Source organism: Dama dama, chromosome 13 (genome assembly GCF_033118175.1).
Source record: "Dama dama isolate Ldn47 chromosome 13, ASM3311817v1, whole genome shotgun sequence".
Taxonomy (NCBI): domain Eukaryota; kingdom Metazoa; phylum Chordata; class Mammalia; order Artiodactyla; family Cervidae; genus Dama; species Dama dama.
In genome coordinates this window covers 35,979,342-35,995,876 of record NC_083693.1, presented here as the reverse complement: position 1 = coordinate 35,995,876, position 16,535 = coordinate 35,979,342, and the positions used below count along the sequence as shown (strand labels likewise).

Below are 16,535 nucleotides of genomic sequence, written 5' to 3'. Positions count from 1 at the left end.
AGGAGGGCGAGCTTTAGAGCCCTGCAGAGAGGGCAGCGTTGCCTGGTCTGATGGGGTGGGAGCAGGACCACAGAGGCAGGGTTGCATAGAATGCTGAGCGCGACAACTGGCCACGGGACAGTCCCCAGACCACCCTCTGCCCCCGACTCTCCAGGCCCTGTCTGGCAGGGGGTTCAGGGGGCAGACCCTAGAGTCTGAGAGGGCAGGGGTCTGCCTCCATTTCCAGCTGGTTTAGCTGGGACACTTTCGTCAGGTACCATTCTTGTCACCCAACTGAAGGTGGGTGACAGTGGGAGTGATTCAGACAGAATCCATACTGGGAGATGATCCTATCTCATCAAAGCCAAGGAGGTTTCTACAGGGATCCTTAGCATCCCATCTCCAGACCTTCAGAGCGACCTGGGAGGGGGGCAATTTGCCTCAGAACAGTCATCAGCCCCCCAGATGGTTAAGCTCCTGGTACCTGGGGAGGGGGCTTCCCAAACCCTCCCTTGTGACTTTGGATCTGAGATACACTTGGAGTTACTTCAGAAGAAAAAGGGGGATAAAGGGCCAACAAGTTTGGAGAACACTGGGTTATGTAAAATTAAAGACGTTTATTAGTTGTAGGACTTCTCAGAGCCTTTCCACATCCTAACATGTGAATCTCTAAAAGGAAAATACAGTCTGCAAAATGGTCTCAGTTAGTTCATGTGGGACCATTTTTTGAGGATGTCTAGTCTCAGAGGAGCCCAGTTTAGAAGTTTAGGGAAGACTGTTCCTGGGCAGACTTGATTCTCTAAGGAGCAGCATCACTGAATTAGGAACTCCTCACAGCAGAGATATTCCTCTCCATCTCAGGGGCTTAAAAAAAGTTTAATTGGTATCTTGGGAGGAGGGAACTGGGTGTGATGGGGAGAGAAATCTCAGCTAGCAAAGTTTTCCAGCACTGGGGGAAATTTCGGACTCATTGCTAACAATCTCATAGCCAGCGTTGTTTGTTGTTTGCTTGTTTTCTGAATCAACTGGGAGAGAAATGGTGACCTGAAAAAAATAGAGAGATTCAGTTCTGAGAAGAAGGAAATCCCGTGATTTTCCCCCCTCCCAACCCCGCCCCTCTGCCCCCAGACCTGGAGGGCATCACCCTAAGTGAAATAATTGAAATAAGTCAGAGAAAAAAAGGCAATGTATGATTTCCTTTATGTGTGGAATTTTTAAAAGTTAAGCTTTTTTAGGCTCTCAGAGAAACCGAGTGGTGGTTACTACGGGCTGGGTGGTGGCAGGAATAGGGAGAAGCTATTGAAAGGTAGAAAGTTTCAGTTTAAGATGAACACATTTGAGTATCTCATGTACAGAGTGGTGATTAGAGCAATAATATTGAGTCACATGCCTGTGTATTGGGAAGAAAATAGACCTTAAGTGTTCTCACCACACACACACACAAAATATGTATATATATAAGAAGAGGGTGGAGATGGTAGCTAATACTATTGTGGTAATCATTTTGCAATTTATAAATGTATCAGATCAACACTTACACCTTAAACTTACACGATGTTGTGTGTTAATTATTTCAATAAAGTTGGAAAAAATAAACATAATGTGAGACCTTGGAACAGAGAAAGGAATTAGATAAAAGAACGTAAGTTTAGTTTTTTAAGGAAACTCCATACTGTTGTCTATAGTGGCTGTATCAATTTACATTCACACCCACAGTGAGGAGGGTTCCCTTTTCTCCACACCCTCTCCAGCATTCACTGTTTGTAGATTTTTTGATAATGGCCATTCTGACTGGTGTGAGGTGATACCTCATTGTAGTTTTGATTTGCATCTCTCTAATATTAAGCTATATTGAGCATCTTTTCATGTGCCTCTTGGCCATCTGTATGTCTTCTTTAGAGATATGTCTATCTAGGTCTTCTGCCCATTTTTTGATTGGGTTGTTTGGTTCTTTTGCACAGGGAACTCAGCTTGGTACTCTGTGATGACTAGAGGAGTGGGAAGAGGGGGTGGGGTGAGAGGGAGGATCACTAGGGACGGGATATATGTATACATATGGCTGATTCATGCTGTTGTACAGCAGAAACTAACACAATATTGTAAAGAAATTATATTCCAATAAAAATAAATTAAAATAAAAAAACTAAGGAAATATGAATAAAGCATAATCTTTAGTTAGTGATAATATGTTGATATTGGCTCATTAACTGTAACAATATACCACAATATATGGGGCTTTCCCAGGTAACGCAGTTTTAAAGAATCCACCTGCCAATGCAGGATACACAGCTTTGATCACTGGGTTGGGAAGAACCCCTGGAGAAGGAAATGGCAACCCATTCCAGTACTTTTGCATGGAAAATCTCATGGACAGAGGAATATGGCGGGCTGCAGTCCATGGGATCACAAAGAGTTGGACATAACTGAGTGACTGTCCACACACACACATGCACCATAGTATATGTTGTTGTTGTTTAGTCATTAAGTTGTATATATGCTACCAGAATAATGTATTGGAGAAGGAAATGGCAACCCACTCCGGTATGCTTGCCTGGGAAATCTCATGGACAGAGGAGCCTGGCGGGATACAGTCCAAGGGGTCACACAGAGCCAGACAGGACTTAGCAATTAAACAAATAAAAACAAAAACAGTGTATACAACATATATACATTTATATTCTAGTATAAATGGACCATAATAATATGTTAATATTATTAAAGAGTATAGGGGAGATGGAAACTATCTATACTGTCTTTTCTCTTTTTCTTAACACCAAAAACATTTTGTATTGGGGTATAGCCAATTAACAATGTTGTGATAGTTTCAGGTGAACCATGAAGGGATTCAGCTATACATATACATGTATCCATTCTCCCCCAATCCCCCTCCCATCCAGGGTATGCTGCTGCTGCTGCTAAGTCGCTTCAGTTATGTCCAGGGTATACTGTCTTCTCAATTTTTCTATAAATCTAAAACTGTTTTTAAAATTAAAGTCTACTTAAAATTTTTTTAAAAGTAAAATGCGGGAATCTTTCTTGCTGTATCTAGAACCGAACCTTACAGACCATAAGCTCTATGTTCTCACGCTGGCCACCCTCCTCCAGAGCATCCTGCCTGGGCCTGTTTTTCACATATTTTTTGGGGGATTTTCATCAAACGATTAAAAATCAAAGAGTCACTGTTAATGGAAACATGATTCAAGCGACAATGAGTATTTGATTCCCAGAATGTTTTGTTTGAAGCATTACTGAGATTTACAGGATGTTCCTAAATTTTTATTTTGGTGCATTTTTTTTCTTCATTGATTATTGCAACCAAATTGGGTGAAACCCAAATTTTAGTAGCTGTGAAGCATTGCTCAGAAGAGATGAGGCTGGTAGGAGATAGGCTGATGAAGACCATTATGAGCACTTCCTTTCCAACAATGTATGAGGTAGAAACAACCAGGGTGCCAGGTAGCCAGGGGAAGCCCCGTGTGTAGAATGTGTGTGTGTCCAAGGCATCTTTCAGGGCCCAGCAGTGAGAAGGCACAGCTGGCTTCCTAAGACTGAAGTTCCTCCTTTTATCTCCCAGCGAGTCTGTGCTGTTGCAGTCAGCTGCTATAAACAAAGTCAGATGGAGGCAAAACAACTTCTTGCATGGTTCCTGCCCAAATGTCTCCTCTGAAACACAGACATCTCAAAGGAAGACAAGGTCACATTGACTTCCACATAATTGGACCCACATTTCGGGAGATGTGCCACTGTTCCAGAGTGAAGGTTGAAGAAGCATTAACCACCAGTGCTCAGAATTTGTAAGAAGGGCCCTCCTCAGTCCCACCAGAGAGCAGAAGATGACATCGTGGAATTAGACATGTGGCGATTCCACCACCGAGATGCGGTGGGTCTTCTTACATGTGGTTGATTGGTTTGCAGATTAACTAGCCATCAGGAATTTGATGAGAAGAAAAACCAGCTCAGAAAAATGTTCTCTCCTGAGGACTCCCAGAAGCTCCAGCCACGAGCAAACCAGACCCCAGAAGCACAAGGCACATCTTCTCCTGTGCCCAGACTGGCCGCCCCAGTTCCTGGATTTATGGACGGTGACTGCAGCCATGAAATTAGAAGGCACTTGCTCCTTGGAAGGAAAGCTATGACAAACCTAGACAGCATATTAAAAAGCAGAGACATCACTGCCAACAAAGGTCCATGTAGTCAAAGCCATGGTTTTTCCAGTAGTCACGTACAGATGTGAGAATTGGTCCATAAAGAAAGTTGAGTGCCAAAGAATTGATGCTTTTGAGTGTGCTGGAAAAGGGAACCCTCTTACACTGTTGGTGGGAGTGCAAACTAGTACAGTCACAATGGAGAACAGTGTGGAGATTCCTTAAAAAACTGGAAATAGAACTGCTATATGACCCAGCAATCCCACTGCTGGGCATACACACTGAGGAAACCAGAATTGAAAGAGACATGTGTACCCCAGTGTTCATCAAAGCGCTGTTTACAATAGCTAGGACATGGAAGCAACCTAGATGTCCATAGGCAGACGAATGGATAAGAAAGCTGTGGTACATATACACAATGGAATATTACTCCGCTATTAAAAAGAAGGTATTTGAGTCAGTTCTGATGAGGTGGATGAAACTGGAGCCTATTATACAGAGTAAAGTAAGTCAGAAAGAAAAACACCAATATAGTATATTAATGCATATATATGGAATTTAGAAAGATGGTAATGATGATCCTATATGCGAGATAGCAAAAGATACACATGTAAAGAACAGACTTTTGGACTCTGTAGGAGAAGGCAAGGGTGGGATGATTTGAGAGAATAGCATTGAAACATGTATATTATCATATGGGAAACAGATCATCAGTCCAGGTTTGATGCATGAGACAGGGTGCTCAGACCTGGTGCACTGGGATGACCATGAGGGATGGGGTGGGGAGGGAGGTGGGAGGGGGGTTCAGGATGGGGAACACGTGTACACCCATGGCTGACTCATGTCAATGTAGGGCAAAAACCACTACAATATTGTAAAGTAATTAGCCTCCAATTAAAATAAATAATTAAAAAAAAAAAAAAAGAATTGATGCTTTCAAATTGTGGTGCTGGAGAAGACTCTTGAGGGCCTGTTGAACTGCAAGGAGATCAAACTAGTCAATCCTAAAGGAAATCAACCCTGAATCTTCATTGGAAGGACTGATGCTGAAGTTGAAGCTCCAATACTTTGGCCACCTGATGCGGAGAGCTGACTCACTGGAAAATACTGAAGGCAAAAGGAGAAGGGGGTGGTTGAGGATGAGATGGATTGATAACATCACCAACTCAATGGACATGAATTTGAGCAAACTCCAGGAGATAGTGAAGGACAGGTAAGCCTGGTGTGCTGCAGTCCATGGGGTTGAAAAGAGTTGGACAGGACTCAGCAACTGAACAACAACAACTGCACCAGTGTGAGGCTCCTACAAAGCTCTGAGGCAGTTGGTCATTTCCACCACAAAATCACCAGCTTTCTTTTTACTGCAGAGATTATTCTGGAAACTAAAATACAGTCAATGTTTGGTTGTTGTTGTTTTTTTTGCCCATGTGCTTGTGATTCCAGGACATATCATCTGCCAACATTGCAACATAACCCATTGAGAAGCCAAAATAAATAAAGAGAAGAGAAAAAGGAAAAATGAAGAGAAAGCACCCAGGATTAGATAGGAAGCTGCTGTCCATTTGGACTCTATTGGCCTGTGTCCTCCACTGAAGAATGACCAGAGCTCTGTCTTCACCAGTCTAGAGCCATATGGAGAGGAGGAGGGGATGCGAAAAGGCTGCTGCCAATATTCAACTGTTGATCGGAGAAGCACCCTTTGGAGAATGACCTATGCATTTTGGTCTATGTGGCCCCTGAGATTCACCAGAAAGACCCTCTGCTTTTCAGACGGAGAGGGGTGAGCTTCCCAGGCCTGTGTCCCAGATGTTTAAGGATCTTCTTTCCCCAAAGTAGCAAAACCTTCCTTGTTCTTCTGACAGTTGGTGGAGGATTTCCAGAGCCATGGAGTCAGAGTCTATGGTGATCAAAGATTTTGATGGATCTGTCAGTCTCTGCCTGATCAAGTTTTCCATTTATTTTTATGACCATCCTTGATCGCAGTATCAAAGGCCTTCAAGTCCACTCTGACCTTCCTCATGTGTACAGGTATTGTTTGATGACATGTGAATTTTTACAAAGTAAATGTATTTGTTTGATAAATCTACCACTTCAGCTTTGTTTCAAAGATTCTGCCAATGGGGTCATAGGTCATAAGTCAACACTACCTGGTTTTAAAATGTATGTAAATAATTCAGAAATATGGAAAGTAGATGCTCACTCCTGCAGCCATTTCCAGGAGCAGTATAGTCTGTCGAGCAGGTATGAGTCAAGCATCAAATGAGACTTTCAGAAGAAGGCCTTTGGAACAGGCCTCTAGGTCAGGATTCACAAATGGCCAGTGCTGGCCCGAGCACTTGACACTCCCCAGGGCTTTCTCACCCCTCCCTGGACACCTGTATTAATAATGAAAGACCTCAAGTCAATAATCTAATCTTCAGCCTTGGAACACTACAAAAAAAAAAAAAAAAAAAAGCAAACTAAACCTGAATCAAGCAGAAGGAAGGAAATAAGACTAGAGTAGAAAGAAATATAATAGAGAATAGGAGAACAATAGAAGAAATCAATGAAACCAAAAGCTGTTTTCTTGGAAAGATAAACACCATTGATAAGTTAGTTAACTAACCAAGAAAAAAAAAAGACTCAAGTTAGTAAAATCAAGAGAGAAAGACAGGATACCACAACTGATCTTCTGGAAATAAAAAGGATAATTTTAAGGGAAAACCATAAACAACTACATGCTAACAAATAAAAACCCAGATGTAATGAATAAATTCCTGAAAATATACAAATTATTGAGACTGCCTCAAGAAGAAACAGAAAAGTCGGAGTAGATTTATGAAAAGCAAAGAGCCTGAACTATTAACTTTACAACTTCCCGCAAAGAAAACCCCAGGCTCAGATGATTTCACTTGTAAATTCCATCAAACTTGTAAAGAAGAATTAATACTAATCTTTCACCAACTCTTACAGAAAATAGAAGGTGAAACATTTCCCAGGTCATTCTGTGAAGCCAGGATTATCCTGATTAAAAAACAAGCAAACAAAAATAAATGAATAAATAAAAAACAAGCAAACAAACAATAAAACTGGATAAGAGCATTGCAAGAAATGGAAACTATTCTTATTAAGACACCATTTCTTAATAAGATGGACAAAAAATCCAAAAGTTTAATAGCACATTCTATAGACAAAGCTGTGGGGAAACAATTCTCATAAAATACTGGTGGAAATGCAAGATGGTGCAGCCTCTATGGTGGAGAAGGCAATGGCACCCCACTCCAGTGTTCTTGCCTGGAGAATCCCAGGGACAGCGGAGCCTGGTGGGCTGCCGTCTGTGGGGTCGCACAGAGTTGGACACGACTGAAGCGACTTAGCAGCAGCAGCAGCAGCAACCTCTATGGAGGGAAACTTTGCAATGTTAGCAAAATTACGTGTGCATTTACCCTTAATTCCAATAATCTCGCTTCTAGGAAACTAGCCTAGAGATGACTGGCAAAATACAAAAGGACACACGGCAAGGCTTTTTGCTGCTCGGTGATTTGTAAAGACCAAAACTCACCCAAGTGTCCATCTGGTTGAATCAATTTTCATGCATTAAAAAAAAAAAAAAAATTTTCATGCATTCACTCACGGATTCAGGTTACACAGCTACAAAAAAGAAATGAGACACGGCTAAGTAATGCCTCCCAAAAGTGGAGAAGATAAGTACAAAAAGCAAGGTGGGAAAAAGTGTATAAAGTCCTCTATCAGTTCCATGAAAAAAATACATGTGTCTGTATAGACACAGAATTAATATTATATACTAATACTCAGAATGAGAAAGATTAAAACAAAAAATATTTTAAAGTTTACTTTACACTTTAAATAAACTTTAGGAAGAAATAGATATAGTAGTCAGACACTTCTGAAAAAACCTTCTTTGCAGTTTTGAGTTTGCAATAATGTAATCATTTTATATAATTATAAAACAAAATTAAATTGAGAAGTCAATATCTAAAAACCCAGGGGAAAATTCCATAAGTGAATCCAACTATGTATCATTTTTGCAGAGTAGCCACACAAGGCAGAATCATTTTAGGTGATGTGAAAACCCTGATGGGATATGTGTGTGTGAGTGTTAAGTCCCTTCAGTTGGGTCCAACTGTTTGCGACCCCATGGACTATAGCCGGCCAGGTTCCTCTGTCCATGAGATTCTCTAGGCAAAATACTGGAGTGGGTTGCCAGGCCATCCTCCAGCGGATCTTCTTGACCCAGGGATAGATCTGGTGTCTCTTCTGTCTTCCACATTGGCAGGTGAGTTCTTTAGCACTGAGCCACCTGGGAAGTCCTTGATGGGATATACCTCAGACCAAAAAGAAAAATAAAACAACATTTTAAACCGCTTTCAGTAATTTATGGGTCACAGTAATACTGTTGCTCTGAAACTTTACCTAAGGTAAAGCAAAAGAGAAACTGTGTCAATGACCTGAAGATAAGAGAGCATAAAGAAAAAGAGACATAAATATAAAATCAAGGACTTTAAAGAAAATCACTCTTTTTAAATCTGAATGGGAAATTATCAGTATGAACTCATGATGAATTTTCTTTTATGTATATTATATAAATTAATATATGTGATAAAAATCATATATTTTTATTAACATAACCTGTTAGCATATCATGTTCCTTTCTGGTCTGTTTTTCTCTAAGTATATTTTTATAGCTGGAATCAAACTGTACATAAAATTTACTCATATTTTCCTCCTAGGATTAATCATATTGAAAGTTAAAATATTAAAATAGAATATATTAAAATATTAACAATATTTTAAAAATAATGTTTTATTCAACTGCAAACATCCAAAATATCATTTCAACATGCAATCAGTAAAAAATATGATCACCAGTCTTGGCCATTTCATGTGTTTTATGCTAGATTTCATCTCAAATTGAACGGGCCAAGTTTTATGTTCTCAGTTAGCAGGCAGATGGGACTGGGGCCACCGTGTTGCACGTGGGGGCTGGGCACCGTGTTGCAGTCCCAGGGGGCTGGGCTCAGCATGCTGGCCCCAGGGAGGATGGGCATTGGCTTGCAGAGGTCTGGGGATCCTATTCTCTTCATCTTATCTGACCCTGAGAAGGGCCTAAATGACCAGTGACAGTCGTGTCCACTGACTGGCGAGCCACTTACTGGCTGGCTGGGATGGGGCTGGTCCATGGTTCTGCAGCCATGGTGGGGCTGGCCATAGAGGCAGCCACAGGGAAGGCAGGAGGCCTCCCTGGTTGCTCCAGTCTGATTCCTGATGCCCCAGAAGTGCCCAGCATCCAAAATTCTGCCTCGAGCCACGCAGTCAGACCTACAGCCACCTGCAGCCCCCCCTCTGCCCAGAAAGACTCCTGCTAAAAGCTGTGAGCCCATCAGGGGTGTGGTCTACAGGGTACATAATCCTGCTGCCAGGCCAGAGCTGCTTCAGGGCAGGCACTGCCGACTCATTCCAGGCTGTGTGCATGGGCAAAGCTTGGCAGGAGTCACACTTTACCCAACCCCGGCACTCACTCTGCTGGGACAAAGCCATCAACCTTTAGTGGGCAGAGACCCAAGACAAGCTGCTGAAAGCAAAGAATAGACCTCCCCTCCCCAGGCCCCCTGCACAGTCCTGCATCCACCTCCAAACTTCAGAGGCTCCCCAAGCCCCTAGGCATCCCCCAGGTGTGGTTACGTCCTATGGCCAGGTGTGGTTACGTCCTGCTGCAGCTGGTGGTGGGGGCTGGTCCCAGGCTTGGCCTGCAGTCCCGGGAGCTCTACAGGGGGGACCTGACAGCCTGGGCCAGTTAGGGTCCTGCCCGCCTCTCACAATGTCTGGGCAAACAGCCTCCGGACTCATATGATCCTCAGTCTCCTCATCTATAAAATGTGAACTCCCCTAACGCCCCTTGCGTCCAGTCTGCCTGTATCTCTGTTGGCTCCTCTGTGATGACAGAGGGAACCCAGGCTGAGGAGACTTGCAGCCTCCTCTGTTGGGGAGGCGTTCCTTGTGTGGAAGGCCATGGCGGGGAGAATTTCAGGGCTCGGGTTTCTTCTTTCCTCAATTCATGTCCATTGAATCAGTGATGTTATTTAACCATCTCATCCTCTTCCGCCCCCTTCTCATTTTGTCCTCAATCTTTCCCCACATCAGGGTCTTTTCCAATGAGTCAGTTCTTCCCATCAGGTGGCCAAAATATTGGAGCTTCAGCATCAGTCCTTCCAATGAATATTCAGGGTTGATTTCCTTTAAGACTGACCTGTTTGATCTCCTTGATCACTGGACTAATCATTACAGCAAACCTCAGAAACTCTCATCAGGGTAGTTGTGGGGTGAGTGTGGACATAGATCGCTCGGGCTGTGGTTGGAGTGGGGACCTGGGGCTCAGGGGCACCAAGAGAAGGCTGACAGTCACATGGGACTCACGTCCACCTCGACCTCTGGCCCAGCCTCAGATGATTTCAAAGGATTAGGGTAATTAGGGCACTGCCTTCAAGCCAGGAGCCTGCTGAAAGAGCCAGTTATGTCCAATTGTCTCAATTATGCAAACAGTGCTGACATTTTTAGCTGGGAAGGGCTGCTGGAGGAAGGGTCACTTCAAAGGGAAAGTTCTTGCTCCCCTCCTCCCGCCTCCCCAGACCCCAAGGCTGCTTTTGTGGCATCGACATTGAACAGTCTGGTGGGGTGGGCTGGGCTGTGGCTTCCTTTTTGGGCCTTGAAGCGAGGTCACAAGCCTCATGGGGATCATGAGGGCTCAGTATGGGGGCTCACGTGCTCCTCATGTGGACGCCCCCTCTTAAAGGGTGGGCCCTCCTCAGTGAGCCTCCTGCCTGGCCAGAGGAGGTGGCGGAAAGAGGCCAGCTGCACCCTCTTGGCCCTGTGCTGGGGCAGGTAAGCTCAGGTGTGGGGGAGTGCAGGTGTGCTGTGACAGGTAAGCTCAGGCATGGGGAAGTGTTGCAGGTGTAGGACTCGGATTCCTGGGGCCTCCAGCTCCTCTCCTGTGGAGCATGGCTGAACAAGGTAATATGGGAAGGGCCAGTGAATCCATGTTCCCTGAAGGGACAAGCCTATGGAACCGGCCACCACCAGGCTCCAATGCAGCTGCTGGGGTTCTGCTGAGAAGCCCCAGCTCCAGGGCTTGGCCTCCTGGCCTTCACTCCCTAGCATCTTACCTTTGTCCCCTGATTCCTGCAGAATGTGCATCTGTGTGTCTTCCTCTTGGCCGGGATATCCCTGTAAGCCTTTATCAGCTGACATTTTAGCCATTAGTTAAAACCTCGGCAGAAAGATTGATTGGCTGTGAAGGAAGATGGAGACTCCTTCTTACTGCTAGGGGACGGGAGGTGGGAAATGGGAGCTGGCTTCCAGAAGCCAGTTCACCTGCCAGTGCAGGAGACCCAGGAGATGTGTGTTTGATCCCTGGAGGAAGGCATGACCCCTGGAAGAGGGCATGACAACCCACTTCAGTATTCTTGCCTGGGAAATCCTATGGACAGAGGAGCCTGGCGGGCTACAGTCCATGGGGTCACAAAGAGTTGGACACAACTTAGCACGCACACACGCCCAAGTCCAACAACTGCACAACTAAGGATCTGTCCTAAGGAAATAATCCTGACAGATTAATGTAAATATAAGCCAACATTTATAGAGCGCTATTTACTACAGTAAGACACAGGGGACAATCCAAACGCTACAAGGTAAAATGTAGTCTTTTTTTTTTTTTATGTGGACCATTTTAAAGTCTACTTAATTTGTTACAATACTGCTTCTGTTGTATGTTTTAGGTTTTAGGCCTTAAGCCATCAGGGATTTTAGCTCCCTAACCAGGCATAAAATTCTCCTCTCTAGCCCTGGAAAGTGAAGTCTTAACCACTGGACCACCAGGGAAGTCTTTGTAATGTATTAACTTTTTAAACAACAGAGAAGAGTGAATAATGACAAAACAGGATAATCATATTTTCCATTACACGTGCATGTACACGCTCACACACACACACACATCTTATCTATTCTTGGAAAAAGCCAAGGAATACGTTGAAATGCTAGCCATTATTTTAAATGCAGTTTGTATGTGTGATGTTTATTTATTCCTTTGTACATTTCTTTTTCTTTTACTTTAACAATATTTGATAATGAATACATTTTCATTTTGTTACCAGAAAATTTTTAAACTATAGCAAATATTAACAAAAATAGTGGGAATGTGGGGAAGATTGAAAATATTCACAGGATTTGTTCTCAGCTGACCAGGGGTAGGAGACAGGAATAAAAGAAGGGAGAGAGGTTGGGAGAAAAAAGACAAGACAGATTTGCTGAGTCTGAGGTAAGTATTTATGGAGGAATTAAGAGGGACGATCGGTCTCTCTGGGAGAGGACCTTAGTAATACAGGTCTGATTTTGGGAAAGGGTTGTCTTTGGGAATGTTTACCAAATTACATTTTGCAAGGTATTGAGCAGCATTTAAAAATATATATACATATACATATATATACATATATATATATATAATCTGATTTGCTTATTTATGGCTGTGATAGCTCTTCATTGCTGTGTGGGCATCACTCTAGTTGTGGCCAGTGGGGGCTACTCTGTAGTTGTGGTGCTCAGGCTTCTCTTATTGCAGAGCACGGACTCTAGGGCACACAGACTTCAATAATTGTGGCTCCTGGGCTCTAGAGCACAGGCTTCATTGCTCCACAGCATGTGGGAACTTTCCGGATCAGGGATCGAATCCATGTCTCCTAAGTTGGCAGGAGGATTCTTTACCACTGAACCCCCAGGGAAGCCCCTCAAGCAGCAGTTTTGACTCTTGGCATTTGCAGTGATCATTCCCTGCCGTGTATTTTAGGCCCCAGAAAAATGTAACCGGAAATGTCAACCAGTACCGAGGGTATTTGCTGTCATGGTTTATGTTTTATTAGTTACTTTTCAGCAGAAGTCAGGGCTTGTGTTGGGTTTGGCTCCTTCGAAACTTCATTTATTTGCTTTGCAAAGTTGATAAGTACAAGGCACAGAAAGATGTGCGGATGTTTTAAGTGGCTGGTCTCCATTTTGAACTAAGTGAAAACAAAGCAGACTTTCTATTAACTTACAGTTCTCTTGACTTGGAGCACTAGGTATTCTTAGAAAATTCTCTCTTGCTTTGTTTGAAAATGTTTTAAAGATGTCCTATAATTTTGTGTGCATGCGTGCACGTTTGTGTGTGTGTTAAAGTTCTAGATCTGGGAAAATAGAAGCCCTCATCCAGAGGACTAATGAGACCCGGTCCCTGACCTAGAGATTAATGGTGTTCAGCATTTAAACACCTCCATTAAAAAGACAGTCACCAGGGATATATTAATATGCAGAGAGATCTGTCCCCAGACATCATTGTACATTGTAGAGTAGCTGTATCCAAACAAAAATAAGCCATGTTAAAAAAAAATTAGTGAAATATAAAAACGTATTTAACTCAATATATCCCCAATATGATAATTTCAAAATGTGGTCAACATAAAAGTGTATTAGTGAGATACTTTTTGTCTGTTTTTGAATGCATTCATACCTAGTAGCTCAGTTGTGTCTGACTGTTGTGTAGAAACAACAGTCCAGTTGAGTCCACAGACACCATGGACTGTAGCCTGCAAGGCTCCTCTGTCCATGGGATTCTCTAGGCAAGAATACTGAAGTGGGTTGCCATTCCCTTCTCTAGGGAATCTTCTCAGGAATCAAACCCACTTCTCCTGCATCTCCTGCATTGGCAAGCAGATTCTTTACCACTGAACCACCTGGGAAAATCCTCCCAAACACTTTTTCTTTTCCTTCTTTCTTTTCTGGGGTTGGAGGAGTGGGGTGACAGTACTGCAAAGCACATAGGATCTTAGCTCCCCAAACAGGGATCAGATCCACACCCCCTGCATTGGAAGGTGAAGTCTTAATCACTGGACCTTCAGGGAAATCCCCACTTTTCTTTCTAAGGTCCAGTGTTAGACATGGAAAATGATAACTTGCTGTTTTACGTGTAAATTCACAGCATATCCCAACTCAGACCAGCCAGATTTAAGATGCTCCATAAGCTACCTGTGGCTGCCATCTTGAACTCGACATTTATACCTCAAGGTTGGTTCTTGCATAGCTAGATCGTGCCAGCAAAATCTTATTACAACTTTTTTTTTTAATTCAAAATAGAGATAGTTCTTTCTCTATCCTTCTTAAAGGGAGGACCTCAAAAGCATCTGCCCATTTTGGAGAAAATTTTTTGAATCTGCCAGAGAAGACAGATGTGTGATGAGAGACAGAGCCATGCAGGGAAGTCAGGCCAGCCACCTGGCCATGAGACTGGCCAAGCTTGTGGCTTCACCATGTCACTGTGTCTTATGTCTCGATGCCCCCTAACTTCCCAGTTGTTGTTCAGTCACTCAGTCGTGTCAAATTCTTTGCAACCCCATAAACTGCAGCATGCCAGGCTTCTCTGTCCACCACTATCTCTCAGTGTTTGCTCAAACTCATGTCCATTGAGTCAGTGATGCCATCCAACCATCACCTTCCAGAGTCCCTACCAAAGCCCTAACCCCTCCACTGCCTGTTTCCTCATCTGTGAAACCACATTGAGGGAGCCCATGGTCTCCGCATGGCCCCCACCCCAAATGCATCCAGATTTGAGCAGGCATCACTGTGCCCATCACAGCAGAGAGAGGAGGCCTGTCATTCTTCCCTGTCCTGCTGTCCCCTCTTCAAGAGCACTTTCCCCATGTCTCCTGTGTGGGGGGACTCACCACCTCTTGCAGCTGTGCGGGAGGTCTGTCAGCCGGAGTCCCCACATCCTCAGGGCAGTGCAGGGCAGCCAGAGGTCAAGGTTTTCACACGGGGACCTCTCTTGCAGTTAATAACAGCAGCAAATTCTCCTCCTGATACAAGGGTCAAACCAAGTCCACGTGTGGGCCCCATGCAGCCCTGGATGAGAGCGAGCGCAAGGCGTCTGCTCTAAATAGACACATGAGACCAGCGGTTTCTTTCAGCTAAATTGGTCCACAAATCACCATTTCACTGTGGCCTTTGCTGTTAATTTTGGCCCAAGAAGCAGGGCCACTGAGTAAACAGAGACTCACCCAGCAGCAAACCAGCTCTTAGTTCCGAAGCCACTTCCTGAGGCCCAGACCAGGCTGCCTGGTCGCCCCAGCCCCACCCTCCCCACCTTCCCTGGGCACCCCCACTTCAGCCCTGCCTTCTCCAGGCTGTGCCCTGCCCTGCTCCTCCCACCCACACCTCCCCAGAGGCCCCTCCCCGTCCACAGGAACCTATTCCAGAAGGTCCTGATGCCACCCCTATTCTGGATGGAGGTGGAGGGGGTGAAGCTGGCTGTCTACAACTCCTCAGGACTTGGCTCTAAATCCACATAAAAGTCCAGCAAATGACCTGATCATGAGATCCAGTGGCCACTCCCCAGGTTGTACAAAGGTTACCTGGGGATTTTTATTGTTAATAGCAGGTACTTCTTTTTTTTTTTTCCTTTCTTTGAAAACAAAACCAAAAAATGAGCTGGCAGGGCCATCAGCCCACTCCCCTCTGACCTCCCTCCCACAACCTGGCTAGTCCATCAAGGACACACGATCCTCAGCAGGCCCCTGAGACACTGTGTTTGTCCTCTACCTCCCAGACCTTGCATCCCCAGCCCTCTCCCCTGCTCCTGGGGGCTCAATGCCAGACACCTTCTTCTCTACTTCCTGCAGTCTCTCCATCAGCAGTCTCTCTGATTCCCATTATCTAGAGTTGTCTAGATATCGCTATACTCTTAGTCTCATTTATGCAACCAGCTGACCCCTTTCCCTCCCTGCAGTTCCAGTGGGTGCCTGGAGCCTAAGGTGTCCACTGCAGGGGGTTGGGTTGTCTTCCTCAAGCCTGGGCCTGCGTGGCCCCACCTCCATAAATTGCACCCCAGCCACCCAGCTCCACCAGCCAGAAACCTAGGTTCCTGATTAGGCCGCTCCTCTCTCTCCATCTCCGTCAACATCAGGTCCTTTCCCAATCCCGCCAGCACCACCAAATGTTCCATCTGCCTGCTATTGAACCTTCCCCAAGCAAGAGAAATTGACCAGATAAGGGTTTTTCTTTTATTATTAAGAGTTGTTGTTCATTTGTGTTATTTTATTATTAGTTATTGTTATTAGTTATTATTATTAGTTATTGTTAATCTCTTACTGTGCCTAATTTATAAATTAAACTTTATCATAAGTATGTATGGGAAAAGGCATAGTATATCCCAAATTTGGTCCTATCTGGGTTTCGGGCATCAACTGGGGGTCCTAGCATGTAACCCCTGTAGATAAGGGAGGGGGGCTATTGGAATGACCAGGATTTCCATTTAAATATGTGTGTATGCACGCTTGGTTGCTTGGTCATGTGTGACTCTTTTGTGACCCCATGGACTGTAGCCCACCAGGCTCC

The 16,535-nt window shown here is 44.3% G+C and overlaps 1 protein-coding gene and 1 long non-coding RNA gene across 8 annotated transcripts in view; one reads left to right on the top strand and one right to left on the bottom strand.

Annotated features, from left to right (window-relative positions):
• Nucleotides 1-599: 599 nt before the first annotated feature.
• Nucleotides 600-15,270, bottom strand: LOC133067868 (uncharacterized). Of its 2 annotated transcripts, none has more exons than XR_009695421.1 (3): nt 14,867-15,270; nt 7,666-8,449; nt 600-1,023 (listed from the first exon to the last, which is right to left on the bottom strand). It is a non-coding gene; the product is annotated as an uncharacterized LOC133067868 (long non-coding RNA). The 2 variants fall into 2 exon arrangements; XR_009695422.1 differs by lacking the exon at nt 600-1,023 and adding an exon at nt 11,285-11,409 and having other exon boundaries at nt 7,136-8,449.
• The window catches only part of TRPM1 (transient receptor potential cation channel subfamily M member 1), a 79,296-nt gene continuing 71,227 nt past the window's right edge, over nt 8,467-16,535 (top strand). For 4 of the 6 annotated variants that reach the window (XM_061158866.1, XM_061158867.1, XM_061158862.1 and 1 more), the window contains exon 1: nt 8,467-11,003. In XM_061158866.1, the coding sequence (XP_061014849.1) occupies nt 10,872-11,003 (132 nt within the window). In that variant the 5' untranslated portion in view covers nt 8,467-10,871. The remainder of the gene's footprint in view (nt 11,004-16,535) is intronic. The other 2 variants (XM_061158864.1, XM_061158865.1) reach the window with 2 other exon arrangements.